Raw genomic sequence first — 22,971 nt, 5'->3', positions numbered from 1 at the left:
TGTACAGGTGTCTGCGCGGTGCATATGCTTGAGTCTGCACACTGTAACGGTCACTAACAGCAAGCTTCATTAGAACTTTACCAGCAATACGCATTTTTTTTTTCCTTCGGACCTTCTGCATTGCTTGTAAGCATACATTGGCTTCTTCCACCGGGCTCCTGGGTCTGATGGCAGTACATGTTCGAAGAAAATAAATACATTTTACATACTAGGAGCAACACTACAGCTGACCGCCTTGCACTGAGTCGGAGTCGGACTGACCCGAACAATAAACGATAAAGGCTCAGCGCTCAGGCACTAAATTTGAGGCCCTTCTGTGAACCCTTTTCTATTTCCTTTGGGGGTTCGAGGATATGCCAGCCAGTACTCGGGTGCCTCGGTAGGATTGTGTCTCCAGAACTAGCCACAATAAGTTCCAAGTGCTCACTGCAGTCGAACATTCAGAACTTCGAGCTTCAACGGTTATTTGTCAGAGCTCGTTGATGACGCTCACTGGCATGCCCACTCAATGTACCCGACTCAGTACGATCAGTATATTAAAAATCACAACATATTCATCACATGGCTGCACCTGCGCCATGTCCACATCCCCGTTACCTTTCCCAAAGCAATGTAAAGGTTGTTTTCTGTCAGTTTTCAATATTTAAAAAGCGATATACGAAAATTGCTTGTTCTCAACTCGACGTTCCTGTCGTGACTTCATACAGACCGTCTGCAGGACGCCAACCGAGCACCTCACTCCAGAACTCCAAGATTGGCTGCCATTCCTCCCTCAAGCTTGCGCGTGGCATACCCTCACCCGCACGCTCCACATCCTTCACCCGAGAGAAACCCTTCCTGAATGCATCTAGCGCCCCATTCTTGAGCTCACGTGGGCGGTGAAAAACAAGAACAGGTGTCTCGCATGGTTTCGAGAGCGTTGGGTATGAGAGCAGCGGGCCAGAAATCGTGACGAGCGAACCCAAGGGTCGCACCGGGGTCTCTTTGCTGGTCATGCGCGACTGTGATGAAAGTTCTAGCTCCCGACGCCACCACCGCAGACATGCTTCGGCTGCAACGCTTCCGCCCTGCGCGAATCCGAACAAGTGGATGCGATGTGGAGGCCATCCACATTCACTCGTCAGATAAACTGAGGACATTCTTCAGAAGATTGAGTGCGGGACTGGGGTCTGGCCGTTCGATGAGATCACCGAGCTGGTCGAAGGAAGGATACCACTGAAAAGCCTGTTCGTACAGGAACGGGACGCTAGTACATTGTCAAGTTCGATACACACACAACCAGGATGATCGAACAGACACGTACAGATCAGGTGCGCGGAGCGCGAGGGTGGCTGTTTGCGGAAGCTTGAGTGATCTCCCAAGGCGCGCGAAGGGGACATTAGTATCACCTGTTCACCGATGACTTGGTTCGGATTAGTTGCTCTAGCTAAGTGGTATGACGCCGCGCTCACCGAGCCCGTGCAGAAGAATAAGGAGATTCTCGTCTGTTCCGTCGTCACTAGGGGAATAGGAGAATTGCGTATGGATAGAAGAGGTTTGTGGAGCAGGTTTTACACGCGGAGAAGGAACGGATGCCTCTGCGAGGACGTGGATGTCTGGGGAATCCATTCAAGAGTTTCGTTAATAAGCTGTCTTATTAATATCTATGAATATTTTGTAAGTGCCCAAGTTAACTGGATGGCTCAACTACGAACTAAGTCAGACTCGTAAACTATCTATCTTATCTGCTCATGACACGTGCCAATCTAGCTGGCTCTCCAGATTAGTGCCAGTGACTCCGGCCCATCAGACGAAAACAAGTTCCTTGTTATGCTGCAGGAACCTACATAATTAATGTGGCTACAGTGTATTTATTTCCACGACACCGTTACCGGTTTTGGTGGTTCTTCCCAGTTGAATTTGAATGGACCACTTGGTGGAGAGCACTTTTCAGGTGCAGGTGCAGGCGTAGGTGCAGGTGCAGGCGCAGGTGCAGGCGCAGGTGCAGACGCAGGTGCAGGCGCAGGTGCAGACGCAGGCGACGAAATTCTAGGGTAGTGGTAGTGGTGCCTTAACATTTTCTCGTGGAGTTTGGTCAGGATGTCAGCCCCGTGCGGGAGGTTAGCGCTAGCGATCTTCTGAATAAGTGTCGGAAAGTCTTTCATGATAGTGGGAGTAACGATGTTCTGGAACAAAATCTCGACTTCCATCTCAAGAATGGCGGGAAACCTTTAGAAGACATGTCAACATCCCGATGGTAGCACAAATGTATGATCAACTAACTTGGATGTCAGAGACGAAGAGAGTTCCTGTAGGACATTGTGCTCAGTTAGACTGGAGCGTATCGCAGCAAGCGCTTTGGCCTGTAATTTATCGTGTTTTATCTGGTACAGTCCCGAGTATGAGTTCACGTGGATTATCAAAGGTTACACGAGACACACCTTGCATGCCAGGCGATACATAGACTTCGGTGAGCATGGTGGGGCCTCACCGAGGCTGCGACATCTTACTGACTTGCTGGCTTGTGATCGCAAAGGTGCAAAAACGATCTCGTCAGTGTACAGATAGTCTAATAAAGCCTGCCAGCTATGGAAAGTCAATGAGCAACAGAATCTAGCGCTAGGCTGTTAAACCGCACGTTTTGAACGCAGTATCTGTTACTAAGACTCTGCGGCTTGGAATGATACGTTGCGCCCCTTTGGTAGCAGAGTCCTTGATCGATGCCGTTCGAGATGCTCGCTCCGCAGAGACTTCCGCACACTTTTCATCTTCAAAAGGTCAACCTAAGGTGGATATACTGTGCCAAAATGGGTGGAGCCACTTACTGTCTTGTACAGTTTCGTCGGTCTCCTCCTCCTCTTCATCAAGGTCACTATCGGACGCGTAGCCATATTCATCGAGAGATATCGCTGCCTCACAAGCGTGATAGTCTTGAAATTCGACCACGGTAGAATCATTGGGCGTTGTTTCGGAAAGTACTGAAAGTGTCTGCTGAACTTGACTGAGTGGTAACAGAATTGCGAAATGGCTTACAGCTACTAAAATACTCTGAACCCACTGTGAGGGCTTCGTCATTGGCAAACAATGCCTGAAGGTTGGTAACGTTGCCCTGACGCTTCGATCGAACGGAGAAGAGGTAAAATTGGGTGTCAAGAAGTTCCCCAATAAGCGACTTCCTTAGCAGAGCATTAATCCGCGCCTGGTTGCTCGACATTGCAGAGCTACAAACAGGCACACTGGCAGCGAGAACGGAAATGGTCGATTGAGATGGAGATAGAATTCTCAAGGGACTTCGATAATATCGAGGATGCCGTATTTATGTGACAAGCCTAATACTTAGGTGGTCCGAACAATGGTCGGACCGAGACGATACGTGTCGTGTTATATGCAAAATGAAGGTCAAAGGGGAAGGACTTAGAAACAAATGGAATGTGCATGGGAGGACAAACATCTATGTTTGGACTCGTCTTGAGAGACACTTCAGAGCGATGCTTTTGGGATAGTCTAGGGACACTCTCGTACACCATACGTACCATGCTCTTTTTAGTATTTATGACTGTCGGAGATGCGGTGCGCAAAGATCTTGCGGTTATCAGAGAGATAGATGCGTACTATAGGGATCAGATTCAGATTGATACTGCGCTACATAAAAATCAAGCTATCTAGTTTTCTGAGATCACCGATAACGAGTGATATAATTCTTTGTCTGCAAAGTTATTCAAGAAATAGTCGTCAAACACCTCCAGCGAGTTCCCGGAATTTACGTCCTTGCCCAATGGTCCTTGATACACAGGTATAATCTCCACCGCATGCGTAACGTCTGTGAGAGGGATTATGGATCCGCGCCTGATCACCCTCCCTGGCTGGGAAGGGAATCGATTATATGATCGTCTAACCATCCACATACCCGTGGATGGCTCGGGGCCAGGTACAACGAAGTCAAAATGCTGGATGTATACCAGTACCTGAGACAAGCGCTCAGGGAGCTGCGCACGGGAACCTCTAGGAAGAATTGGCTGGAATATGGCTCGTATTTGAGCGACATAAGACCCTGTAGAACGATATAAGGCCGCATCAGGAAGTGTCACTGCTGGTAAGTTTAAATACGCACTGTCATTATCACCATCGACCCTCTGGCTAAATAACATGGCGTCACAGTTCCCTCCAGGGAAATTACTGGAAGGTGGTTCGGCATGAATCTGTTGGCTTGGCATGATTCTACAAGTGTGGAAGGCGGAATGTAGCTGGATCCGAAATTTCAACCATGTATTGAATGATACATGATCAGGGAGTGTGCAGCCATTGCAGGTTGCATAGAGGTGTAAAGCATGCGCGAAATCAGGGAGATTATATAATGACTGCAGCTGAGACGCATCGAGGCGGCTGCGATCTGCTTTCATGGTCACGTTGAAGGCAATCCGTGCGTTGTCCGATATGATACCCTTCAGGAAATGATTATGAACAGGGCGCGGGCCTTGTAGACGTAGCTGGGCAGCTGGGTTCACATTGGAGACCCAAGCAAGAGTAGGATCTGTTTCTGTACTGGCGATCTCTTCATCTTCAATGATGACAGCATTGATGAGCGGATCCTGATCAGGAGTAGACGTAGATGAAGATAACAATGTGTAAAGGTCGAACAGCCGGATAGTCTCCTCCCGATCGAGGATGCGAGCGATCTGCAGAATGAAGTCTCTCTGACGACTCGTGCGTTCAAATGGATGTTTGCAGTGAGTTATCAAAAGACGTTCTGATACGTCTGCTGTCCACTGCAGGAGTGAACCGACATTGAAGATCGCGCGAGCAAAATTTTGCATGAGTTCTAGTTTGGGAATGAAGAAGTCGTCCTTAGCGCCACCTTTTCCCTGTCGGGCCTCTGCGTCAATGATAGCCTGCTTATGATCGTGGAAGTCCCGCAGTGCTTGAATCATGGAGGCGATGCTGGATTCGGTGTGGAGAGGATTCTGTGCAAGGTAGATAAAATCGATCATCGCACGCACAGCGCGGATGAACCCAGGGCTTGCCATACCCCACAGCGTTGGCACGATTGTGCGCTGGATATCACGGTGCTCTCGTCCAGTCATTTGGTTGACATGAGAGACACCCCCAGAGAAATGGCGCACACCGGTGCGCTTGTGGTGACTCTTGAACCGTATGTCAAGTTCATGACCCATGACCTGTTTAATCCACTTAAGAACGTGATCGAAAAAGAACTTATGCAGCGTGTGCAGAATCTCCGGCGTCAGAAATTTTGCAGGATTACAGAACCTCCAGTTTCTCCAGAACGGCAAGTGCACCCCACTGAGGTGAAGCTTTTTGGCCTCTCTAAGGAATATAATAAGATCCCATGGGTCAACACGGTTGCAAAGCGACTGAATAAGTGCATAAGTCTCCATTCCGTTCCATGGAGGATGTGGTGTTTCATCGCCAAACTCTTTCTGAGTCGCTGTGGTGACAGGAGAAGAGTTTTTCATGACGCATGCGATCATCAGTTGTTCGGGGAGATCAGCTATGTGACTGATAAGAGGGGTGAAACAGTATCGCAATCTGGCCGAGGGATCGACCATATACTCGCCAACACGGGCTGCGACCTTCAAATTAGAGCATACAAGATCCATGCATTTGTGCCATAAACGCGACCGGAGTAGAGTTTGAAAGTCGGAGTTGACGATGAAAGTTGGTATGGGCATGAATGCAGTACATCGCCATGCATGCGATGTCGCCTTCATGCGGACGTCGGCCTGAATATTTCCGATCGTTAGAAATAGTGGGTGCATCTCAAGGCCACCCGTGTGTCTTGTAACTGGGGTTTTGTCGGAGGCAGCAATGATTGGAACAATAGTCGCCCCTTCGGGTAGTTGATCCTAAGTTGAATGTCAAGCGTCAGTTGCTTGAGTCATGACTCTAAACCAAAGCGCAAATACCTGAATCTCCCATGCATCATTTGACGTCCAGAATTCTCCGAATTGACGCTCTTGTCCTTGATAGATACGGTGAGGGTCATAGCACATATGGTTCGCATAAATGGGGTTTGCAAAGAGCTGCTTCGTAACCTCCAACCCGTCCCTCCAAATAAGGTGAATCGGCTGTTCACTTTCGTAGCCCTTGAGCTTAAGCTTTGTACTCTGCCACTTTGGCCCACGGCCAGGAAGCTGCTGCATGTAGAAGAATAGTTCATCCTTCAACTTGAATTGTGGCCGCTCTCTTGTCTTGAACTGAAGTATGTGAATTTAAGTATTTATTTGATAGTAATGAGACATACCCAATCCAACTTGAGGAATTTGTCGATCTGCGTCTGGGAAAGGTTCTCGACGAGGAATTTTGCAAGCGACCATTCACCCAGCCCATCAAATGGATACCATACATTGGTCTCTCTGGCTTCTTGAAGAGGATGGCTTTGCATTTCTTGGAACATATTTTGCGGAGGAGGTTGATCTGGAAGCAGGTAATGGTAGCCAGAGGTGGGGGTGATATTTTGCTGATAAGTTTGTCTGCTCTGGCGGTCGCTGTAGAGCCTGCGGGACAGGCAGCATCAATCCGTCAACGAGGTTCTCTGGCCAGCACGAATCTGCACTGTTTAGATGTTCAATTACTGCCTCAGCTGACTGGCATTGTTTCTTGCAGTTAGGACACAGAGTGACAGTAACGTTGAAGGGTGAACTGGAGAAAGAGATCGGTGAGTCATACAATACCTCATAGTACTACTACTTACTCATCAAACTCAGAATCAGGTTCCTCATACTGAAAACCAGGGTTATATGGATCATAGCACTGAGGATACGCCATAGGGAGTGAGGTACTGCCAGTGTGACAAGAGCTGCAAAAGCGTTAAGTCCTTAAAACTCCGACCGTTGTTGGCTTGCTGCTGTCAGTGACTTCAAAGCGACTTCATGCTACAGTTATGCCATATCCATATCCTCCACAGACTCCGTGCCAGGATCCAGTAAATGGCGAAACCCCTCCAACCAGCCCACTGCATAGCCCAAAATCTAGCCTACTTTTCCCAAAGGTCGATTACGCCGAAGCTTTCACTCGTATCTACCATGATAGCCCCCAAAGCTCCTCTCCACCCAGCAGCCTTTGTCCTTCATCGCCCCCAAGTATCTGTCACATCCTTCCAGATACTGTCAAAGACTCAATGAAGTTCTGGCAGCATCTGTTACTTCCTCTGGGCACCATGACTTTGGACACGCTGATGTCAGTCCACCTATGAGAAAGCATGAGGGGCGACACCATATTTCACAGTCTGGTTACCACCCTTACGTCCGAAAAAATCCCCCCACACCGCAGGCAGTGCGCAAGATAGCAGGCATGATGGGAAGATTAGCTACCAGTACAAATTCAGACCATGACGACGATGAAACGGTATGTCACTATGTTTTATGCAGCGACTCTCAGTGACACATTGTCATTGTTCTAGGCTCGCCTAATATTTTCGCAGGGCCTGCAGCAGATGTCTACTGAACGTGTTCGCCGTGCTGCTTATTACAAGGAAGCAGAACTGGAATACCATCGGCATCTCTCAATGACTTTAGCTTGGGAGGCGGAGAAGAAGCTCTCAAGGCTCAAATACAGTGGCTCAAAAAACTGTCCGCATGTTTTGACATTTTTCACTATCTATGATATTGTGTGAGAATGAACAAATTCCTCAAGGACATACTTATACCACATTGTAGTATGGCTTCAGGGCTTTTATTTGAGCTCTACACCGTGGGAATCGGCGGAGATATGGTGGAGATATAAGGCTTATAAAATGATGACTCATGTGGACAGTTTTTTGAGTGTATATTAAAACTATATAAATCATTATTTATGACACCATAAAAATCATGCCACTATTATATAAATTATAAAGTGGTGTCATTATGTTATTTTATGACTATATCTAACTATATAAACCAGAATATCTCATGTATCATAGTCATAATCACCATGAAAGCCATCTCCTCTGCTCAAAGAGATAATATCCTCTCTCTGTCTTATGCTGGCCTCTCTGCTCGCCAAATTTCCTCTAGAACTGGAATATGCAAGTCCACTGTGGCCAAGTTCATCAAAGAAAGCCACCCAGACAAGGAAAACTCTTGTGGAGGACGTCCATCCAAGCTTACCTCTACTGACAAAAGGGCTATTATCCAACATATCACTACAGGAAAGGCTGATAATGCTGTCCAAGCCACCCATTATATCAATTCCACCATCACTACCCCTGTCTCTTCACAAACTGTGAGGAATGTTCTCAAGGCAGCTCATCTCAAGGTGGTAACAAAGAAGAAAAAGCCTCTTCTCTCCATCAAACATAGGCAGAGAAGACTAGCCTTTGCCTTAGCTCATCAACACTGGACTGTAGAGGACTGGAAGCATGTTATATGGTCAGATGAGACCAAAATCAATAGGATTGGGTCAGATGGGAAGGTGTATGTATGGAAAAAGAAGGGAGATGGCCTAACAGACAGAGAGGTTAATGGGACTGTCAAGTTTGGAGGAGGTTCTTTAATGGTATGGGGCTGTATGGGATGGAATGGTGTGGGAATGCTTGCTGAGGTTGAGGGGAAGATGAATGCTGAGCAGTATGTGGACATTTTAAATGACCACTTGCTGCCTAGCTTGGCAGAATCAGGGATTGATGAAGAAGATATCATTTTCCAACAGGATAATGATCCCAAGCACACATCCAGAAGAGCTAGGGAATGGTTTGAAGAACATAACATCAATGTTCTTGACTGGCCAGCACAGTCTCCTGATGTCAATGTCATTGAACATCTCTGGGGAACACTCAAGAAAAAGCTTCAAGCCTATGAAAACCCCCTAAAGGAGTATGGGAGCTTTGGGAGAGAGTAGCAGTGGAATGGGGGGAAGATCACAGCTGAGGATTGCCAGAAATTAATTGAGAGTATGCCTAGAAGGATAGAGGCAGTAATTAAAGCCAAGGGAGGTCATACAAAATACTAGAATACCTGGTTATTACTGTAAAATACTTGAGTCAAAAAACTGTCTGCATGAGTCACTATTTTGTGAGCCTTGTATCTCCACCATATCTCCACCGATTCCCACGGTGTAGGGCTCAAATGAAAGCCCTGAAGCCATACTACAATGTGGTATAAGCATGTTTTTGAGGCATTTGTTTGTTCTCACACAATATTATAGATAGTGAAAAATGCCAAAACATACGGACGGTTTTTTGAGCCACTGTATTTCATTGATGGCGAACAGCAGGAGCAGGAAGAACAAACCATTCGGGCATTTGAGGAAGCGGCGCTCTTTACACGTATGGTTGCTGATCACGACACAGAACGTGCTTCCCAGGATCAAGAGTTCATTGCTGTGATCCAACAGGACGAGGTGAAAAGGGGTGAAACGGTTGAATGCTGAACTCGATGAGCTTGGCATCTTTCTTCCCTTGGACCCATCGGCTTCAGACCTCGACAATGCTGACACACGCTCTATCGGAGATCCCCGCAACTTTGATCATCCATCTGTCGGAGACCGTCCTGAGAATCAGCTGGTGATAGGGGAGTGAATCAGAGCGCAAATATAATTTTATTCGCCAATACCAATGTATGTACGTTGTTTCATGTGGCGGCATGCGCTCATTTATTTATAGGATGTAGCTTGAATGATAGGATTGGATAGCTGTAAGGTGGTAGTACATATGCGAACATGTTTCTTTGGCTTTCGACTATTTGATATGTTGACGTCTTTGTTTGTTGTTTGTAGAACCATATTACCTTGAATGTAGTGCTTCGTAAACTTTGTTTCATGCCTTTTACTATTATGGACACTGAGTACTGATTATCGATTGATCGATTGTTCTGCACTTGACCACCATGTCCTCTCGCCAAAATGCACCGTCTAGACGCAGGATTGTACGGGTGAGTAATTTGGGATCTATCTCTTAGTACACTGACTCACAGCAACATGATAGGATGTCCCTATTGTTCGACAAGCAGGACTGAATATCGCAGGGCATTCATCGACAGATCAACTTGGGTGTACGTCAGAGACACCAGAGTCAATGGACACACCGGAATTACCCCCTCGCATCCATTATCACCCCATTTTCTCGCACGACGGCTACAGCTCGATGCCGCCTAACTACCAGGATGATGTGCCTTTACCAAGGGAATCGCACCTCACCAGGACAGCACCCCACGCTTCGGGGCCTGACCGAGTCCATCAAATGTTTGAACCGTCTCGGTTTCGTATGGTATATACATACATGCCTCTTCGCGGTGCAGAGAAATCCCGCCAAGAATACACTGATGGTGTCGTTTATGTAGGCCCTACATTTTTGTACTTTGAGTTGTCACTAACCATACCTTTAGAGAGATGTTACGACAGGGATACAAAAAACGACTGCTCGACGATTCCACCTCCCTCCGCTTAGACCCCCGAGAGAGTCACTCGCTACAAATTTGGAGATCACGCCAATTGCTACTACTAGTACTAGCACCCCTCAATCCTCTGTATCAGCCCGTACGGTGCGCGAGCATGCCCCTGCCACAGTACCTGTGGTCGACAAAGCGCAGTCGAAAATTATTGTCAAGGACGCGAAGGAATATGTGATCGCTGAAACATTGAATACATGCGGATTTCACGATTCCTCCAGTCGCTTAACCGTAGTATGTACCGCGCTCAGCAGTGCATGTTTGTCTGTCATCACGGAAGGTGAGTACTGTCATTAATACAAGATCGATAGTACTAGAACTACTTAACGGCTAGATCACTCGATTGAACTATGGATCAACGAAAACTTATCTATGTTGTACAAGACCGTTATCACGCCCATGTCGACGATACTAAATCGATTCAAGCACTGCGCACAGGACCTCGTTGGCAATCTTTACAGGCTTCAAATGTCAATTTGGACAGACCCTGCAGTCCAGGCGAATCACAATAAGTCGACTGTTGATTTCTTCATCGGCAACAATAGCCTTAACTACATATTTGGTGATCCGGTGAGAGTACATACCATTTCACAGTTTCTATCATTCAGAGGATGACGAGACGATTGTCAGCTTGAAGATGGTAGAGAGGTCCGGTACCCGTTCGAGCACGAAGGGATAATCCAGATCGCAGACCGTGCCGCCTTTCATGATGGCTATGACAAGTTTATCTACTCGGACAGTAGCCTTGACAACATCATGGCGATGTCTGCAACGGCTGCATGTTGCAGCTTGCAGGAGTTTGCCACTGGTGTATTCAAGCAAATTGATTTCACTTACGCTAGTTTTCACGCCATATATACGAAACTCATCAATTTCATTCGTGTTAACATTAGGAGCAATCCAGCGTTGTTAGCTAGATGGAATAGATTGTTTCAACTTCTTCGCGCGGGAGCTCGTTGATTGCTAGATTATCTTGATGTGGCTACATAGTTATCTAGACATGATAATCTTAATCTAAATGGCTTATCTTGGAAATTTTGTCAGAACTGAGATACACATATACTTCCACCAATCGCATGAGTTCGCTAGTGAAGTCGTAAGCGTTCGTAAGTGTTCGTAACACGCGTAAGTTAAGCGTTCATTTCGTCGTTTTGCAGATGAAGGATGGAGTTTAAGCAATCGGACGCACAGATAAGGACTGGAAGTTACTAAGTGCTCGTGTTCTGCACGAGGTGAAACTGTGAGATAGTGAAATAGGGACGTAAAGTTAATAATTAGGAAAGGATGTACATATTCATAGTATGTAGTAATACAGCCATACGACCTCGCAAGTCAACCCATGCACGCAGCGAGCGCTTTGAGAGATAAAATCTCGAAACATATGTCGGAAAGCAGGTAGGTTTAACGTAGCAAAGGAAACGTGATTTTCGCGTAGAGTTGACCTCGAGGTCTATTTGTGTCGAGTTCCTTGTTGTAAGAGCCTATTAAATTATGCCATACTATTCAGTTTGTGCACACCCCATCTCATGCAGTCACACAAATGTAACGGAAAGTCGCGATATCGTCACACTAGCTGGTTTCAAAGTCCGTTCGGTGCTAGACATTAAGGAAGAAGGTACGGGGTGTACTGGCTATGTAGTAATCTAAAATATGTATTGTGTGTTGCCAGAGTAATATAGACTCTCGTCATCATTGAGATGCCCAGCTGGGGGGAGAGAAATACTTGTTGAAGGTGTCGAGCTTTCAGTCGGCCCACTGGCACGGTTCCCACGATATCACAAGCACTGAAAATCGAGGATTACTATCTAGTATCTGCAAGGGCTTGCAACGAGTGCTAGGATCCTGCAAGTGAGCTGAGATCCGTGAAGAAAGATCACTTCCAGATCTTCTTTCCGTTTAATTATATAATTTGAGGTGACCATCGATAAATGTTCTTGTTGCAATGTTGTTGTGAATGCGCGCAATACGAGCTTATTTGTCTTTCCTTTCTCGAGCTTTCACCCTCACCATTGTCCGAGATTTCTGTCTCCCCTCATTCTCACCTCTATCGACCCATCAGTCATGGTTTTCGCGTCTCATGATGCATGAGCATTTGCAGCGTCGACTCCCTGTTGCCACTATAGTGTGTCTGAGTTTCAAACTCCGGTACCGGCAGGTGACATTGAGAGTGACACAAGCCATTGTCACCACCAAAAATGCATCTCTTTTGTTTCTTGTTATATCGCATCCGTTTAACCTCGTAGGGCGTTCTTATGATTTATAATTTCATATGCATGTATTAGCTTGAAGATTTGTAGCAGAAAAGTGTTGTTTTGAACGATGCACGAGGTGTAGGGAGTGCACGAACTAGTGTCAACTAATAGTACTGTTTTTCTCCGCCCCCGGGGGAGTTGACTTGACATTTTTTCATGGAGTTTGGTCAAGATTTCAGCCCCATGAGGAAAGTCGGTACTGCTAGCGCCAACGATCCTTCGAATAAGTATCGGAAAGTCTTTCGTGACAGTGGGAGTAGTGATATGCTGGAACAAAATCTCGACTTCCATCTCGAGAATGGCAGGAAACCTTCAGAAGACAGGTGGACATCCCAATGATAGAAAAAAGCACGACAAACTAACCTAGATGTCAGAGACGAAGAGAGTTCTTGTAGGACATTGTGTTCAGTCAGACTAGATCGTATCGCAGCAAGCGCTTTGATCTGCAATCCATCATGCTTTATCTGGTACAATGCCAAATATCAGCTCACGCGAATAGTATCAAAGGTTACACGATACGTACTTTACATGCCAGGCGATACATGGACTTCGGCGAGCATAATGGGGGCTCATTAAGGCTTGAATTTTTCGTTGTCGGACTTGCTTGTGATCGCAAAGGTGCGAAAGTGATCTCATCGGTGTACAAATAGTACAACAAAACCTGCCATCTATGTCAAGTAATAAACAAAAGACCCGGGCGCTAGGCTAGTAAAGCGCACGTCTTAAATGCAGTATCTGTTACCAATACTCTGCGGCCCGGAATAGTGCCATGTTGCATTTCTTGGGTATTGGAATCCTTGATCGATGGTGTTCGAGGCATTTGTTCCGCAGAGATGGTTGCGCGAAGTGCGAACTTTTCATCTTCAAAAGATCGACATAAAGTGATCCCTTTTCCAGTATAGATGAAGACACCTACTGTCTTGGACGGCTTCGTTGTTTCCTCCTTCTCTTCTTCTTCGTCGAGGTCACTATCGGACGCATAGCCATATTCATCGAGAGAAATCCCTCCTGACGATGCTGATCTTGGAATTCGAACCAGTTAGGATCATTTGGCGTTTCTTCTTCGGAAAGTACTGAATTGTCTGTTGGACTTGGCTGAGTGGTAACAGAGATGTAAAATGGCTCACAATCACCAAAATACCCTGAGCTCGCAGTGAGGGCTTCGTGGTAGGCAAACAGTGGTTGAAGCTTGGTAACATTGCCATCGGGCTTTGAACGAGTGGAGAACAGGTAGAATTGGGTGTTAAGAGGTTCCCCAATAAGCGATTTCCTCAACACACTGGTAGTGTTCATCCGCGCTTGGTCGCTTGACATTGTGTAAGTGTATGAAGGTGTATGCTGCTGAAAGAAGCTGAGAGAAGAAGGGTGGAATTTTCCCAGTATCCTGCGCAACGAGAAGCACTTCGTTGAATTGACTTTAAAAGGCCACTAACCATTAGTCAACCCACGCACGCAGCGCGTTGTCTTATCGATGAGATGAAGATCTTGAAACACGAGTCGGGAAACAGGGGGAATCAGGTTAAGCATGGCAATTGAGGTGTAAATCGTATGCAGGAATGATCTGGTCTACACATGTATATAATAAAAATGTAATAGCACCACAATCAGCATCATCGCGAGCAAGAACTCCCCGGCCCACTGGACGCTCAGGCTATCGAAGCAGCGGTTAGTGCCAGAGTCCGAGTCGGGACCAAAAACGTTGTTATGATCGTACTGCGTGCCAGGGTTGGCCTGAGGACCGGGTGGATATCCACCGGCACCTTTCAACCGAGCACACCTACATAAGTTTGACCGTCATGCAACATATGTGCCAGTTGAAACGTTGAAGGCCAAAACGTTGCAACGTTCCGATTATAAACCATCCGTAAAAGGTAACTCCCTCCCCAACATCACGAGTCCACAACCACCATCAACCTAGACCTCCTAGAAAAACCCTGACGATTCTGCGGCCTTCCGGACTACCGGGACTAATAAATCCTAGCACTATGGCACCTCATGATATAGCTGTTATCATTGCAGATTGGCATAGGCGCCCTTTGCATCACGCGCGATAAAGTGTTGATCCGAATGCATGTGGTCGTTGACTATACTTATATCCTTTCAACGATATAAGTACAAGTGATTTATCCCCACAATCGGCAGAACCACGCTCGCAATCAAGATGGCCACACCTGTCGACTATGGTGATTTGGAGTTCACTAGACCCGCCAAGCAGATCAAGGCCGTAAACTTGCCGGCAGTGCCGCAGCGTATTTTTGATGGTATGAAGCAGTATGAAGATGCTGCTCGAGGTGTGTGGCGGTTATATCCTTGGAAGTGCACTCTGATATATCTGGTTCGCAAGGTTTTGCAACCCTAGGTTTTGAGCGGACAGCCAAGGATGCCAATGGCAAAGAAATTCTAGGAGGCATCATCGTTGCGCACAGGCCTGCAGACGCCCAAGTCACTCAGCTGTATCGCATGCCAACAGATCCTTTCAGCACCGAGATGAGCCGGCTCACATACTTTGATATTGGTTCTGGCAGGACAATATCGGCGTTCCACGGAATTCTTGAGGATGACTGGCGGGGTGTGCGCAGACGTGGAGGAGCCATCATGGTTATGGATCTCAACGGAAATGAACATTTTCAGCTATGGCACGTACCACGTACAGCTTAAGATCCTGTCTGACCAAAATCGCAGGCGTTACTGGGAGGATTCTCTTGCCGACCAAGTTCTTCCGAAAGTACAAGGAGAGCTGGATAATGCGCCTGGCCTGGGACGCATCGAGAGACTGACCTACGATGACTATAGATACGGGTCAATTGTTATGTCTCAGACAAATAAGTATGTCTATCTTCGTTCGTTCAGTTCGTATCTGATCGAATCTCGTGGGACAGCCTTATGGCTTTTGCGTCGAACAAGGAGAACAACAAGGATACCCTAGTGTATGTTACCAGGCTGGTAGACTCCAATACGGGCGCAAAGGCAGACGCCTCCCCCTTCATTCTGCCCTCACGCTTGGTCGCACCAAGCACCGGGGAAGGCACGACCATGTACAGCCCGCAGAGCTTTTCCCTTGACGACAAGTATCTGTTGATCAGAAGGCAATATGGCTCGAGCTACAATGCTCTATATGCTGTCGACATCTCTGAAAAACAGGTGTTACCTCCCAAGCTAATCGAGTTCCCAGGAGCGACTGAGAAAGCAGAAGATAGCACGTTTTACGATGTTGCATTCTCCCACAACGTTAATCTACCCCACTTGATCTACTGCACCACGAATGGCTACGGTGATTTTGCCTCAATCGTCACTTACGACCTTGACACGGCATCGGTCACCCACATCACCACTTCCGGTGCCGCAATTCAAGCTATACGACCAATTTTGTGGGAAATTGAAGACCTCAAGGTCACTAGCGACAATATCGTATTCACTGTCAATGTCGAGGGATGGACCTCCCTCTTTTTCATGCCTCTATCTGGGTCTCACAAGAACACGGTGATTGAGGTCAAGGTCGCCTGGGAAAGGGGTTGGCTCACCTTCCAAACGAATGACCTCAATGACAAGCCGTACGAATTAACGCTGCATCTCACATCATACCACTCCAGAGGGCGAATCACCTACTTGGATCTTCTTCCGTTGTTGAACAATGTCAAGAAAGATGAAAATGGAAACGCCTACGTGCTCGCTTCTGTCTTACCATATGTACAGGCAGCCCCACCTACGGTGGCACATGAAGTTCCGCCCACTCTCATCAGATATAAGAGCTTCGATGGCTTGGAAGTCCCTGCCATATATTACCGCCCGGCCGGCCAATCAGTGACTCCAGTCATTATTCACATTCACGGTGGCCCGGAATCTCAAGCTACCGCCAATTACCGCACGTTAGTCATGTTTTTTCCTCAGCGCAAACTGTAGGCTGACGGACTTCCGCAGGCCTACGCATAGTTACCTGTTGAACGAGCTGAAAATTGCGGTTATCTACCCCAATGTGCGCGGAAGTTCGGGATATGGCAAGAAGTACATGGCCGCGGATGATATTTTGAAGCGCGAAGATTCTGTCAAGTACGGTATATCTACACCTTCTCGGGGACAGATGACTCATGTTTCCTAAGGGACATTGGAGCGTTACTCGACCACATTGCATCCAACATGCAGAATGAATTGGATTCATCCCGCATTGCTGTAGCAGGCGGATCCTGTGAGTAGCCTTCTGATGATCCCTACCAAAAAATTGACCCTCGCCGTTTGAAGATGGTGGATATATGTCCTTGGTGCGATACATCTATCTTTTCAATAAGCACATCGTTCTCACATCCAAGCACTGCATGTAGGCGACTCTGACATATTACTCCTCAAAGCTCGCCTGTGGCATCGAAAACTTTGGAATCGGGCACTGGCCTTCATTCTTGGAGAATACTGCGGCAGTCCGGCGAGCAGCACGCAGACGCGAGTATGGTGACGAGACCATCCCAGAAATCAGAGAGTTCCTTGACAGGATCTCGCCGATCAATAACGCCTCGAAGATCACGATACCCCTCTTGATCACCCATGGCGAGAACGATACTCGAGTGACTGTGCATGAGGCTGTTAGCATGTACAAAGTTGTGTCAAAGAATGTGCATACCGAGCTCATCATTTGCGAAATGGAGGGCCATGGTATGTCTTTTCGCATATGTCGTGTGATGATGCTGATGAGTGATGTCTTTTGTAGGATACAAACAGAAGAGCGTGATCGAGTTCACTAATGCCGCTGACATCTTATTCTTGGAAAGATACCTCCTTTCTAAGTGAAATCTGTAGATTTCGCCACGCTCGAATACTTGCATGTTCTTTTTTCTAACACACGGTACCATCAATGGTACGAGCAAAACTTAAGAGTGACTTTGCGAACGACGAAACTGAGGCGAAGAAGGAACGAAGCAAATTCGACCAGGCTTGCAGCCAAAAATACTGGGCGAGCAGTCATGGAAGTCTTGTTTGCGCCGATTAATTGCGACCGTGATGACTGAGAAGCGGGCAAGTTACATGATACCCCTGAGAGAGTACTCAGGCAAACCCTTCCAGCGATGAAACGTGATACAGGCTGCAAGTGGAAGGAGAAAAAGCTCGGGAGCACCGTTGAGACCCCTCCGACTCGCGCTGATGTTTTGGTCAATGGGATGGTTCGAGCAGTAACTTACTTATTCCCGTAGATGGCATTGAGCCATCAGCGAACTGCAATACACGGTATCCGTGAGGCGCACTCGTTCAGAATAATGCATCATGGGAGCCCATGATATTGAGGTATTGCTCGAATGAAGTGATAACCAAAAGTGACGAACGGCCAAACATTCACTATTCCTGCTTACCGTAGTGTCGTTGTGGCCATGGATTTTGAAGAAGAATAGTGATACAATGCCGCATAAAATCATCCAGTCTGCACTATTATCACTAGAGATGAAGAGTGCAAGTGAAGTATCTAGTTTTTCCGGCGGAATGAGCAACCTGCGAAAGGTTAATGCATTAAAAAACGTCGCAATTGGATAACATACCCTCAGTCAGTCTTGCCTTACCACCCGTAGGTTGGCAGAGGACACTTGCACACGAGCCACAAAGAACTACTGATTGTGCATGAGAGAATACAGTGGTGATAGCAAAGCATCCTAAAACAAATAGCCGGGTGAGATGAATGGTGTCGGGTTTGGCTCGACGGGACGCACCTGGGCATTTTACGTCCATGAAGTATGAGTTAGGGGATTGCACGAGACGCTTGAGCTTGTGCTGCTTGCGTTCATGTTCTGCAGAGGGGTTCAATAGATCGACAGCGAGAGTCTAAACAAGGTTCTGTGAGGATTTCGGACAAGTAGAACGGACTGCACCATACCATTTTGACGAGCTTTTGGTGTTTTCGTTGTCAAAGTTATCGAGCGATACGCTGACTCAAAACTTGATGATATGCCTGGTAGGGACTTAAGGTTTGAGCGGAGATTGAACAAGCTTTCGGGATTACCCGCACTATGTCGGGTCAACTGTTCTGAATCTGAATTCAATCCAATCTCATGATAATTGTTCCTATACCCAAATTTAAAGAACATCAGCGCTTGAATGTTCTGACAAGGACCAGGGAGATGATGCGATATAAAACAATAATATAACACTCAGGCTATCATTGGGATATCAAGACGTTAACCTGTTTTGTGCAACTTTTTGTATCATCGTAACTCACATGGTCTTTTTGTTCTCGCTTCGTGACCGTTTACGGAGGATGCTCTGCTGGTAGCGTGGCTTTTAATTTGTTTCATTATGGCTGCGCCTGGAACGCATATAACTCAAAGGTCAGCGGACCAGTTACCTCCCATACTATCCTTCCGGGTTTTGACAATCCACACACAGCCAGGTTCGTTATCTCTGTTGACTTCCGTTGCGTTCCGCTAACATGCTTTATGTCCCCTTCTTCATCTAGTCTGTTAATTAGTGAGCTCGCTTTTTTCCCTTCCGAGGGTCTCGTTTGACATTAATATCAATTCAGACGTTTCGGTCTTCTGCTCAGATTCAATCTCGTCGTCTTAATCAAAACTCAGGACTGCCGAGACTACATCGTATTCTCACGTATCCTTTCAGCGCGTTTCATCTATCATCGCAGGTCGATTTCTGTTATTACCACCTAGTCAATCTTTCCAATCACTTTCTCGTCGTTGGCTGTTATTATGACTGCTACATCCAGCCTTTCCATTACTCTTGCTCAGGCTATCACTTATCTCACTCGACCTCTTACCGTTACGCACCCTGCTGCGACCATGAACAAGCTTCAGTCTGTGCTTGAGGCGAACTTGACTGCACTGTTCGCCCCGACATGGACCCCCAAGGAACCACTTCGTGGTTCCGACCAGCGTTGCCTCACTCTCTCCCCTAATTGCCTCCCTCCACGTGCCATATATACCGCATGCCTTGCATCCAGTGTTCATTGGTTCGACTGGATTGCAGCCTTGGGCGGACGTGAGTTCGACTTCCATGTCGATCCAGGATGCATCTCTGTGCAGTTCGGGAGGGGTACCAAACTCATTACGATCTGGGCGGGGGAGCCGATGGCTAAGGCTGTGTCTGTCGTGCACCATACGCCTTTTAGCCAGCTGCCACCCAACAACTCAAGGTCTAAGACACTTGCCCAGCAGCTCTGGGAAAATGACCGCACAGAAGATGAAGAACTTTTTGCCCTGATCGCTGACGAAATCAATGCACCCACTTGGATGACCCCTGTTGTTAACCGTTTCCCTGCTCCTGCACGTTCTGAATCGCCTCTTTCTGCTGTATCTACCGATTCGTGCTCGAGCTACTGCTCGTCTGACTTGTGCTTCTGTTTCTCTGCCACGGCTACCTCGTCTAAGAAGAGCAACAAGCAGTCATCCCAACTTACGCGCCGCGAGAAGGCAAGGCGGGCTTGTGTCTTTGTAGACACCTCCAAGACTGAAGTTACCCCCTACGACGGTGGCAAGACCACTGTCCTGACCGGTGGTGTGATGCTGGGAGCTGTACCTCCCAAGGGCAAGAGCCGCCCGTCTACTTCTTGGCGTCGCACGTAAACGGCCATGCCCCCCTTGATCACCCGTTGCCGATGAACATTCCCATGGGCCATGGGATCGCACTATGCGTTTCCCTATACACCCATTCACGCCCCGCACACCCAACGAAAGACAATCCGGACAAACTTCACGACCCACTACCATACCATATCATTTAACGTCTACTATAACATCTGTACTGCATTTATTGCTTTGTTTTCGCAATCCTGATTCAGACCCAGGGTGTATCACTTTCATTCGCTATCGACTTGCTGTGTTAGCTTGCCATTGACAGTCTTCGAGAAGTCCGGGCATTGAACATATGACATGCATACCCGATAACCTGTAATACGCAAGCGGCTTCCCCCCCTCTGTTGAGCCTGCACATGATGCCGTGCATTAGATACGACGGATCATAACACTAAGTCTGTAAGGGGTATCTTGTTCGTTCGATCATAAGACTCAGTGGATATAGCGAATAATCATGTATAGTAGTAACGGAAAACAAGAGAAACAAAAGGCGCACATTGTTTTGCCGTCACTGGACGCAGCGCACGTTTGGCTAATTCCAATGCTTGTTGCTGCTATTCAAGTTGGCCTTGAGTGCACGTTGGGGTTAACATCCCTGGACGGTGTGGTCCTCCGCAATACGAGGCGAAGGATATTAATGAGTGGACGACTAAGGACTGAAATTTGAAACTCCGTAATGAAGGCGAAGAAAGGACTTCTAGAATGATGTGTCGCGGCAATAAACAGTGCTTGACCTCTCGCCCTACTAGTAGAACTTTTGGTAGACAACATAATGAGAGCTATAACTCTGGTACAGCTCCCCCCAGAGCTTTTGTTCCTTATACTGGTACCTCTCGACGCGCACGACCTAGTACGGGTACGAAAGGTAAGTGAACACATGACTCTTCTCACTATGCTGACATCCACCATAGACGTGCAAAACGCTGAAAGAAACGGTCGACCATTCGGAGATGCTGCAATATATCATCGACCTCGGTTACTTCCAAATGGAAGCCTCTGAAATGGACGTGCCGCCAGCTACACGCCGAGAACGACTTAGACAGCATGACGCTGCATGGCAACGCTTCGAATACAAGCAGAAGTACACGCTCCCAGCAGTGATGGTGGGACCTCTATCTGATATCTTGGGTGGTGTATATGGCTCTGCTGGATCGAAGGACTGCATTATCTTTGCTTGTATGCCGTTCGGGACTGACTCCAGTGATCTACATAGCTGGAATTGCCCTGTTGATGCTACGACCTTGATGGACTTTACTTTCTGTCCAGCGCAAGATCTACTTGTTGTAGTGGCACTTTCACCAGACTCGTGAGTGTTTACACTCTTTTACTCAGTCCATGCTAAACTGTGCGGGAAGCTTGACTTATGCATACGATATCCATCTGAGGTCACTGACAACGAACGACGCCCACCCTGATGCAGCACAACCAATCCTGAAGGCACTCGACACGGATACCATTGGCCACGCAATACCCCAATCCACCAGTGCGGAAGTCCATATCATGGGGAGCTACGTTATCGTGCTATTGTGGAATGTCGTGGTAAAGGAGAGAGACTGTATGCAAATGTGGGACTGGAAATCCAAGAATGGTTACCAGGTAAATAAGTGTTTCAAGTTAACTCGGCTAGAGACTCACTGATACCACAGTTCAGTCTTTTGTTCAATGATGGTATCCACGACTGGTCATTCATTGCAGAAGATCAGTTCCTCGTCCTTGATATCCACGGGATCATGGAAATATATTCCATTGCCGACAAGTCAAAGCCCCCTCGATGCACCGCGAAACTCTCATTACCTTCTCTCATGGATCACTTTTCATACACAGAGGTATCCGTAGGTAAAAATATTACTTCTGGCTCCATGCTTTCCCATCCTCGAAGATCCTACCAACCTCCATGCCCATTTCACCCGAGTACGAGTGATCAACTCATAGTCATCCATGTCGGTGTTGAATTCAGAAACGAATTGTTCCGCTATAGCTTCTTTACCCTGCGTAGTGCCATCCTGGAACTCGAAAGCTTATTTTGCAGGACCTACGGCCAACCGACCTTGAATGGTCCCAAATTGCTTTGGTCGATGTGGGGGCCGCGGTATACGACGTGGTTCCGTGCTACGAAATTACGCATAAATGACATGGACTGGGTGTCTTCACTCTATGGTTTCCGCGTTGTGGATCCCCTCGACAACAGCGCTTCTGATGCACCACTCGAACCCCGACGGCTACGTATCAGAGATTTTAACCCACACATCGCTCGGCATTATCACGCACAAGATAAACCAGACTACCGCGGTCGACTTGTACAAGGCGAGCTAACTAACACGATTTCTCGCCCATTTACGGAACCGCTAGGATCTGCACTACCGTATCACGAGATCGTTAGCGAGGGGTTGTTTTATGCGGATACTGCTCATATGGACGAAAGTAGGATTATGTTAGTGAAAGTGAGTCGCGACTTATCATTGATTCCCTCTGCTTACAATGAATTGCGGTAGAGAGATAGAAGAGGTCAACAAATCGATATATTGGTATTCTGACTAGTTCCTAATGTTGACGCCTTGGGAAGTATGGTCCTCAGGCGGCCACTTAATGCTGCATTACCTAGATCTGTGTCCTACATATGATTGTCGTATGCTGCCATTCCAAGTCATAACGTGTGGAAGAAGACTCATGCTGAGTTGCGCCCAAGGGGCCACACTGGGTGCTACATAAGTCGCTCTGCCAGGTTTTGCGTAGTGCCTGAGATGCATCACTGAAGTACTGATTCCCTGGCTAAGCGCGCCCGCTGTGGCCATATTCATCAGTCAA

General features: G+C 47.3%; 11 protein-coding genes across 11 annotated transcripts; 6 read left to right on the top strand and 5 right to left on the bottom strand.

Annotated features, from left to right (window-relative positions):
- Positions 1-588: 588 nt before the first annotated feature.
- Positions 589-1,674, bottom strand: DFJ58DRAFT_760918 (uncharacterized protein). The gene is made up of 4 exons (XM_041388453.1): positions 1,452-1,674; positions 1,304-1,388; positions 1,138-1,246; positions 589-1,067 (listed from the first exon to the last, which is right to left on the bottom strand). The coding sequence occupies exons 1-4, from the start codon at positions 1,606-1,608 to the stop codon at positions 675-677; spliced, it is 744 nt and encodes a 247-aa protein (XP_041249819.1). The 5' UTR covers positions 1,609-1,674; the 3' UTR covers positions 589-674.
- A 17-nt stretch (positions 1,675-1,691) lies between these two features.
- On the bottom strand, positions 1,692-3,300 carry DFJ58DRAFT_409724 (uncharacterized protein). The gene is made up of 6 exons (XM_041380260.1): positions 3,013-3,300; positions 2,805-2,957; positions 2,618-2,747; positions 2,421-2,565; positions 2,263-2,363; positions 1,692-2,208 (listed from the first exon to the last, which is right to left on the bottom strand). The coding sequence occupies exons 1-6, from the start codon at positions 3,191-3,193 to the stop codon at positions 1,851-1,853; spliced, it is 1,068 nt and encodes a 355-aa protein (XP_041249818.1). The 5' UTR covers positions 3,194-3,300; the 3' UTR covers positions 1,692-1,850.
- Positions 3,301-3,655: 355 nt separating this feature from the next.
- Positions 3,656-6,762, bottom strand: DFJ58DRAFT_713602 (uncharacterized protein; the record flags this gene model as incomplete). The annotated part of the gene is made up of 9 exons (XM_041383935.1): positions 3,656-3,685; positions 3,720-4,030; positions 4,091-4,673; positions 4,734-5,348; positions 5,454-5,840; positions 5,901-6,191; positions 6,239-6,454; positions 6,501-6,636; positions 6,689-6,762. The coding sequence occupies 9 exons, from the start codon at positions 6,760-6,762 to the stop codon at positions 3,656-3,658; spliced, it is 2,643 nt and encodes an 880-aa protein (XP_041249817.1).
- A 115-nt stretch (positions 6,763-6,877) lies between these two features.
- DFJ58DRAFT_722230 (uncharacterized protein) lies at positions 6,878-7,719 on the top strand (the record flags this gene model as incomplete). Its single annotated transcript, XM_041384872.1, has 4 exons — positions 6,878-7,076; positions 7,130-7,341; positions 7,397-7,605; positions 7,653-7,719. 4 exons carry the CDS (start codon positions 6,878-6,880, stop codon positions 7,717-7,719), a joined length of 687 nt encoding a protein of 228 aa, XP_041249816.1.
- Positions 7,720-9,041: 1,322 nt separating this feature from the next.
- On the top strand, positions 9,042-9,493 carry DFJ58DRAFT_722228 (uncharacterized protein; the record flags this gene model as incomplete). Its single annotated transcript, XM_041384871.1, has 3 exons — positions 9,042-9,071; positions 9,121-9,315; positions 9,356-9,493. The coding sequence occupies 3 exons, from the start codon at positions 9,042-9,044 to the stop codon at positions 9,491-9,493; spliced, it is 363 nt and encodes a 120-aa protein (XP_041249815.1).
- Positions 9,494-9,800: 307 nt separating this feature from the next.
- On the top strand, positions 9,801-11,321 carry DFJ58DRAFT_722227 (uncharacterized protein; the record flags this gene model as incomplete). The annotated part of the gene is made up of 5 exons (XM_041384870.1): positions 9,801-9,845; positions 9,899-10,249; positions 10,299-10,641; positions 10,696-10,931; positions 10,992-11,321. The coding sequence occupies 5 exons, from the start codon at positions 9,801-9,803 to the stop codon at positions 11,319-11,321; spliced, it is 1,305 nt and encodes a 434-aa protein (XP_041249814.1).
- Positions 11,322-12,727: 1,406 nt separating this feature from the next.
- DFJ58DRAFT_760908 (uncharacterized protein) lies at positions 12,728-14,180 on the bottom strand (the record flags this gene model as incomplete). Its single annotated transcript, XM_041388452.1, has 6 exons — positions 13,741-14,180; positions 13,627-13,686; positions 13,333-13,474; positions 13,137-13,281; positions 12,977-13,077; positions 12,728-12,923 (listed from the first exon to the last, which is right to left on the bottom strand). Coding segments are annotated over exons 1-6 (831 nt in total), but the record flags the coding sequence as incomplete, so codon positions are not given.
- A 262-nt stretch (positions 14,181-14,442) lies between these two features.
- Positions 14,443-17,579, top strand: DFJ58DRAFT_910614 (alpha beta-hydrolase). The gene is made up of 9 exons (XM_041395194.1): positions 14,443-14,904; positions 14,958-15,249; positions 15,296-15,439; positions 15,493-16,479; positions 16,532-16,660; positions 16,711-16,796; positions 16,850-16,869; positions 16,930-17,254; positions 17,310-17,579. Exons 1-9 carry the CDS (start codon positions 14,775-14,777, stop codon positions 17,387-17,389), a joined length of 2,193 nt encoding a protein of 730 aa, XP_041249812.1. The 5' UTR covers positions 14,443-14,774; the 3' UTR covers positions 17,390-17,579.
- On the bottom strand, positions 17,565-18,608 carry DFJ58DRAFT_696367 (ribosomal protein S27-domain-containing protein). The gene is made up of 4 exons (XM_041383475.1): positions 18,462-18,608; positions 18,298-18,409; positions 18,130-18,240; positions 17,565-18,082 (listed from the first exon to the last, which is right to left on the bottom strand). Exons 1-4 carry the CDS (start codon positions 18,462-18,464, stop codon positions 18,057-18,059), a joined length of 252 nt encoding a protein of 83 aa, XP_041249811.1. The 5' UTR covers positions 18,465-18,608; the 3' UTR covers positions 17,565-18,056.
- Positions 18,595-20,157, top strand: DFJ58DRAFT_713600 (uncharacterized protein; the record flags this gene model as incomplete). The annotated part of the gene is made up of 3 exons (XM_041383934.1): positions 18,595-18,608; positions 19,302-19,676; positions 19,704-20,157. 3 exons carry the CDS (start codon positions 18,595-18,597, stop codon positions 20,155-20,157), a joined length of 843 nt encoding a protein of 280 aa, XP_041249810.1.
- A 732-nt stretch (positions 20,158-20,889) lies between these two features.
- On the top strand, positions 20,890-22,775 carry DFJ58DRAFT_760892 (uncharacterized protein). The gene is made up of 5 exons (XM_041388451.1): positions 20,890-21,031; positions 21,078-21,472; positions 21,522-21,762; positions 21,813-22,607; positions 22,659-22,775. Exons 1-5 carry the CDS (start codon positions 20,939-20,941, stop codon positions 22,698-22,700), a joined length of 1,566 nt encoding a protein of 521 aa, XP_041249809.1. The 5' UTR covers positions 20,890-20,938; the 3' UTR covers positions 22,701-22,775.
- The last annotated feature ends 196 nt before the right edge of the window (positions 22,776-22,971 follow it).

Source organism: Suillus subalutaceus, assembly GCF_016647625.1.
Source record: "Suillus subalutaceus strain FC151 chromosome Unknown DFJ58scaffold_6, whole genome shotgun sequence".
NCBI classification, from domain to species: Eukaryota; Fungi; Basidiomycota; class Agaricomycetes; order Boletales; family Suillaceae; genus Suillus; species Suillus subalutaceus.
This window is presented reverse-complemented; position numbering and strand designations above follow the sequence as displayed.

Coding starts and splice junctions, on each gene's coding strand:
- DFJ58DRAFT_760892 (XM_041388451.1), top strand. CDS start 20,939: ATGAGAGCTATAACTCTGGTACAGCTCCCCCCAGAGCTTTTGTTCCTT. Junction 21,763..21,812: donor AATCCAAGAATGGTTACCAG/GTAAATAAGTGT, acceptor CTGATACCACAG/TTCAGTCTTTTGTTCAATGA. Junction 22,608..22,658: donor GTAGGATTATGTTAGTGAAA/GTGAGTCGCGAC, acceptor GAATTGCGGTAG/AGAGATAGAAGAGGTCAACA.
- DFJ58DRAFT_760918 (XM_041388453.1), bottom strand. CDS start 1,608: ATGGATTCCCCAGACATCCACGTCCTCGCAGAGGCATCCGTTCCTTCT. Junction 1,247..1,303: donor GCGCTCCGCGCACCTGATCT/GTACGTGTCTGT, acceptor ACAATGTACTAG/CGTCCCGTTCCTGTACGAAC. Junction 1,068..1,137: donor CACTCAATCTTCTGAAGAAT/GTCCTCAGTTTA, acceptor GGATTCGCGCAG/GGCGGAAGCGTTGCAGCCGA.
- DFJ58DRAFT_910614 (XM_041395194.1), top strand. CDS start 14,775: ATGGCCACACCTGTCGACTATGGTGATTTGGAGTTCACTAGACCCGCC. Junction 15,440..15,492: donor GTTATGTCTCAGACAAATAA/GTATGTCTATCT, acceptor CTCGTGGGACAG/CCTTATGGCTTTTGCGTCGA. Junction 16,797..16,849: donor TGCTGTAGCAGGCGGATCCT/GTGAGTAGCCTT, acceptor CGCCGTTTGAAG/ATGGTGGATATATGTCCTTG.
- DFJ58DRAFT_696367 (XM_041383475.1), bottom strand. Junction 18,241..18,297: donor CATGGACGTAAAATGCCCAG/GTGCGTCCCGTC, acceptor TATTTGTTTTAG/GATGCTTTGCTATCACCACT. Junction 18,083..18,129: donor TAAGGCAAGACTGACTGAGG/GTATGTTATCCA, acceptor AACCTTTCGCAG/GTTGCTCATTCCGCCGGAAA.
- DFJ58DRAFT_409724 (XM_041380260.1), bottom strand. CDS start 3,193: ATGTCGAGCAACCAGGCGCGGATTAATGCTCTGCTAAGGAAGTCGCTT. Junction 2,748..2,804: donor CGACGAAACTGTACAAGACA/GTAAGTGGCTCC, acceptor GACCTTTTGAAG/ATGAAAAGTGTGCGGAAGTC. Junction 2,364..2,420: donor TGTATCGCCTGGCATGCAAG/GTGTGTCTCGTG, acceptor GGACTGTACCAG/ATAAAACACGATAAATTACA.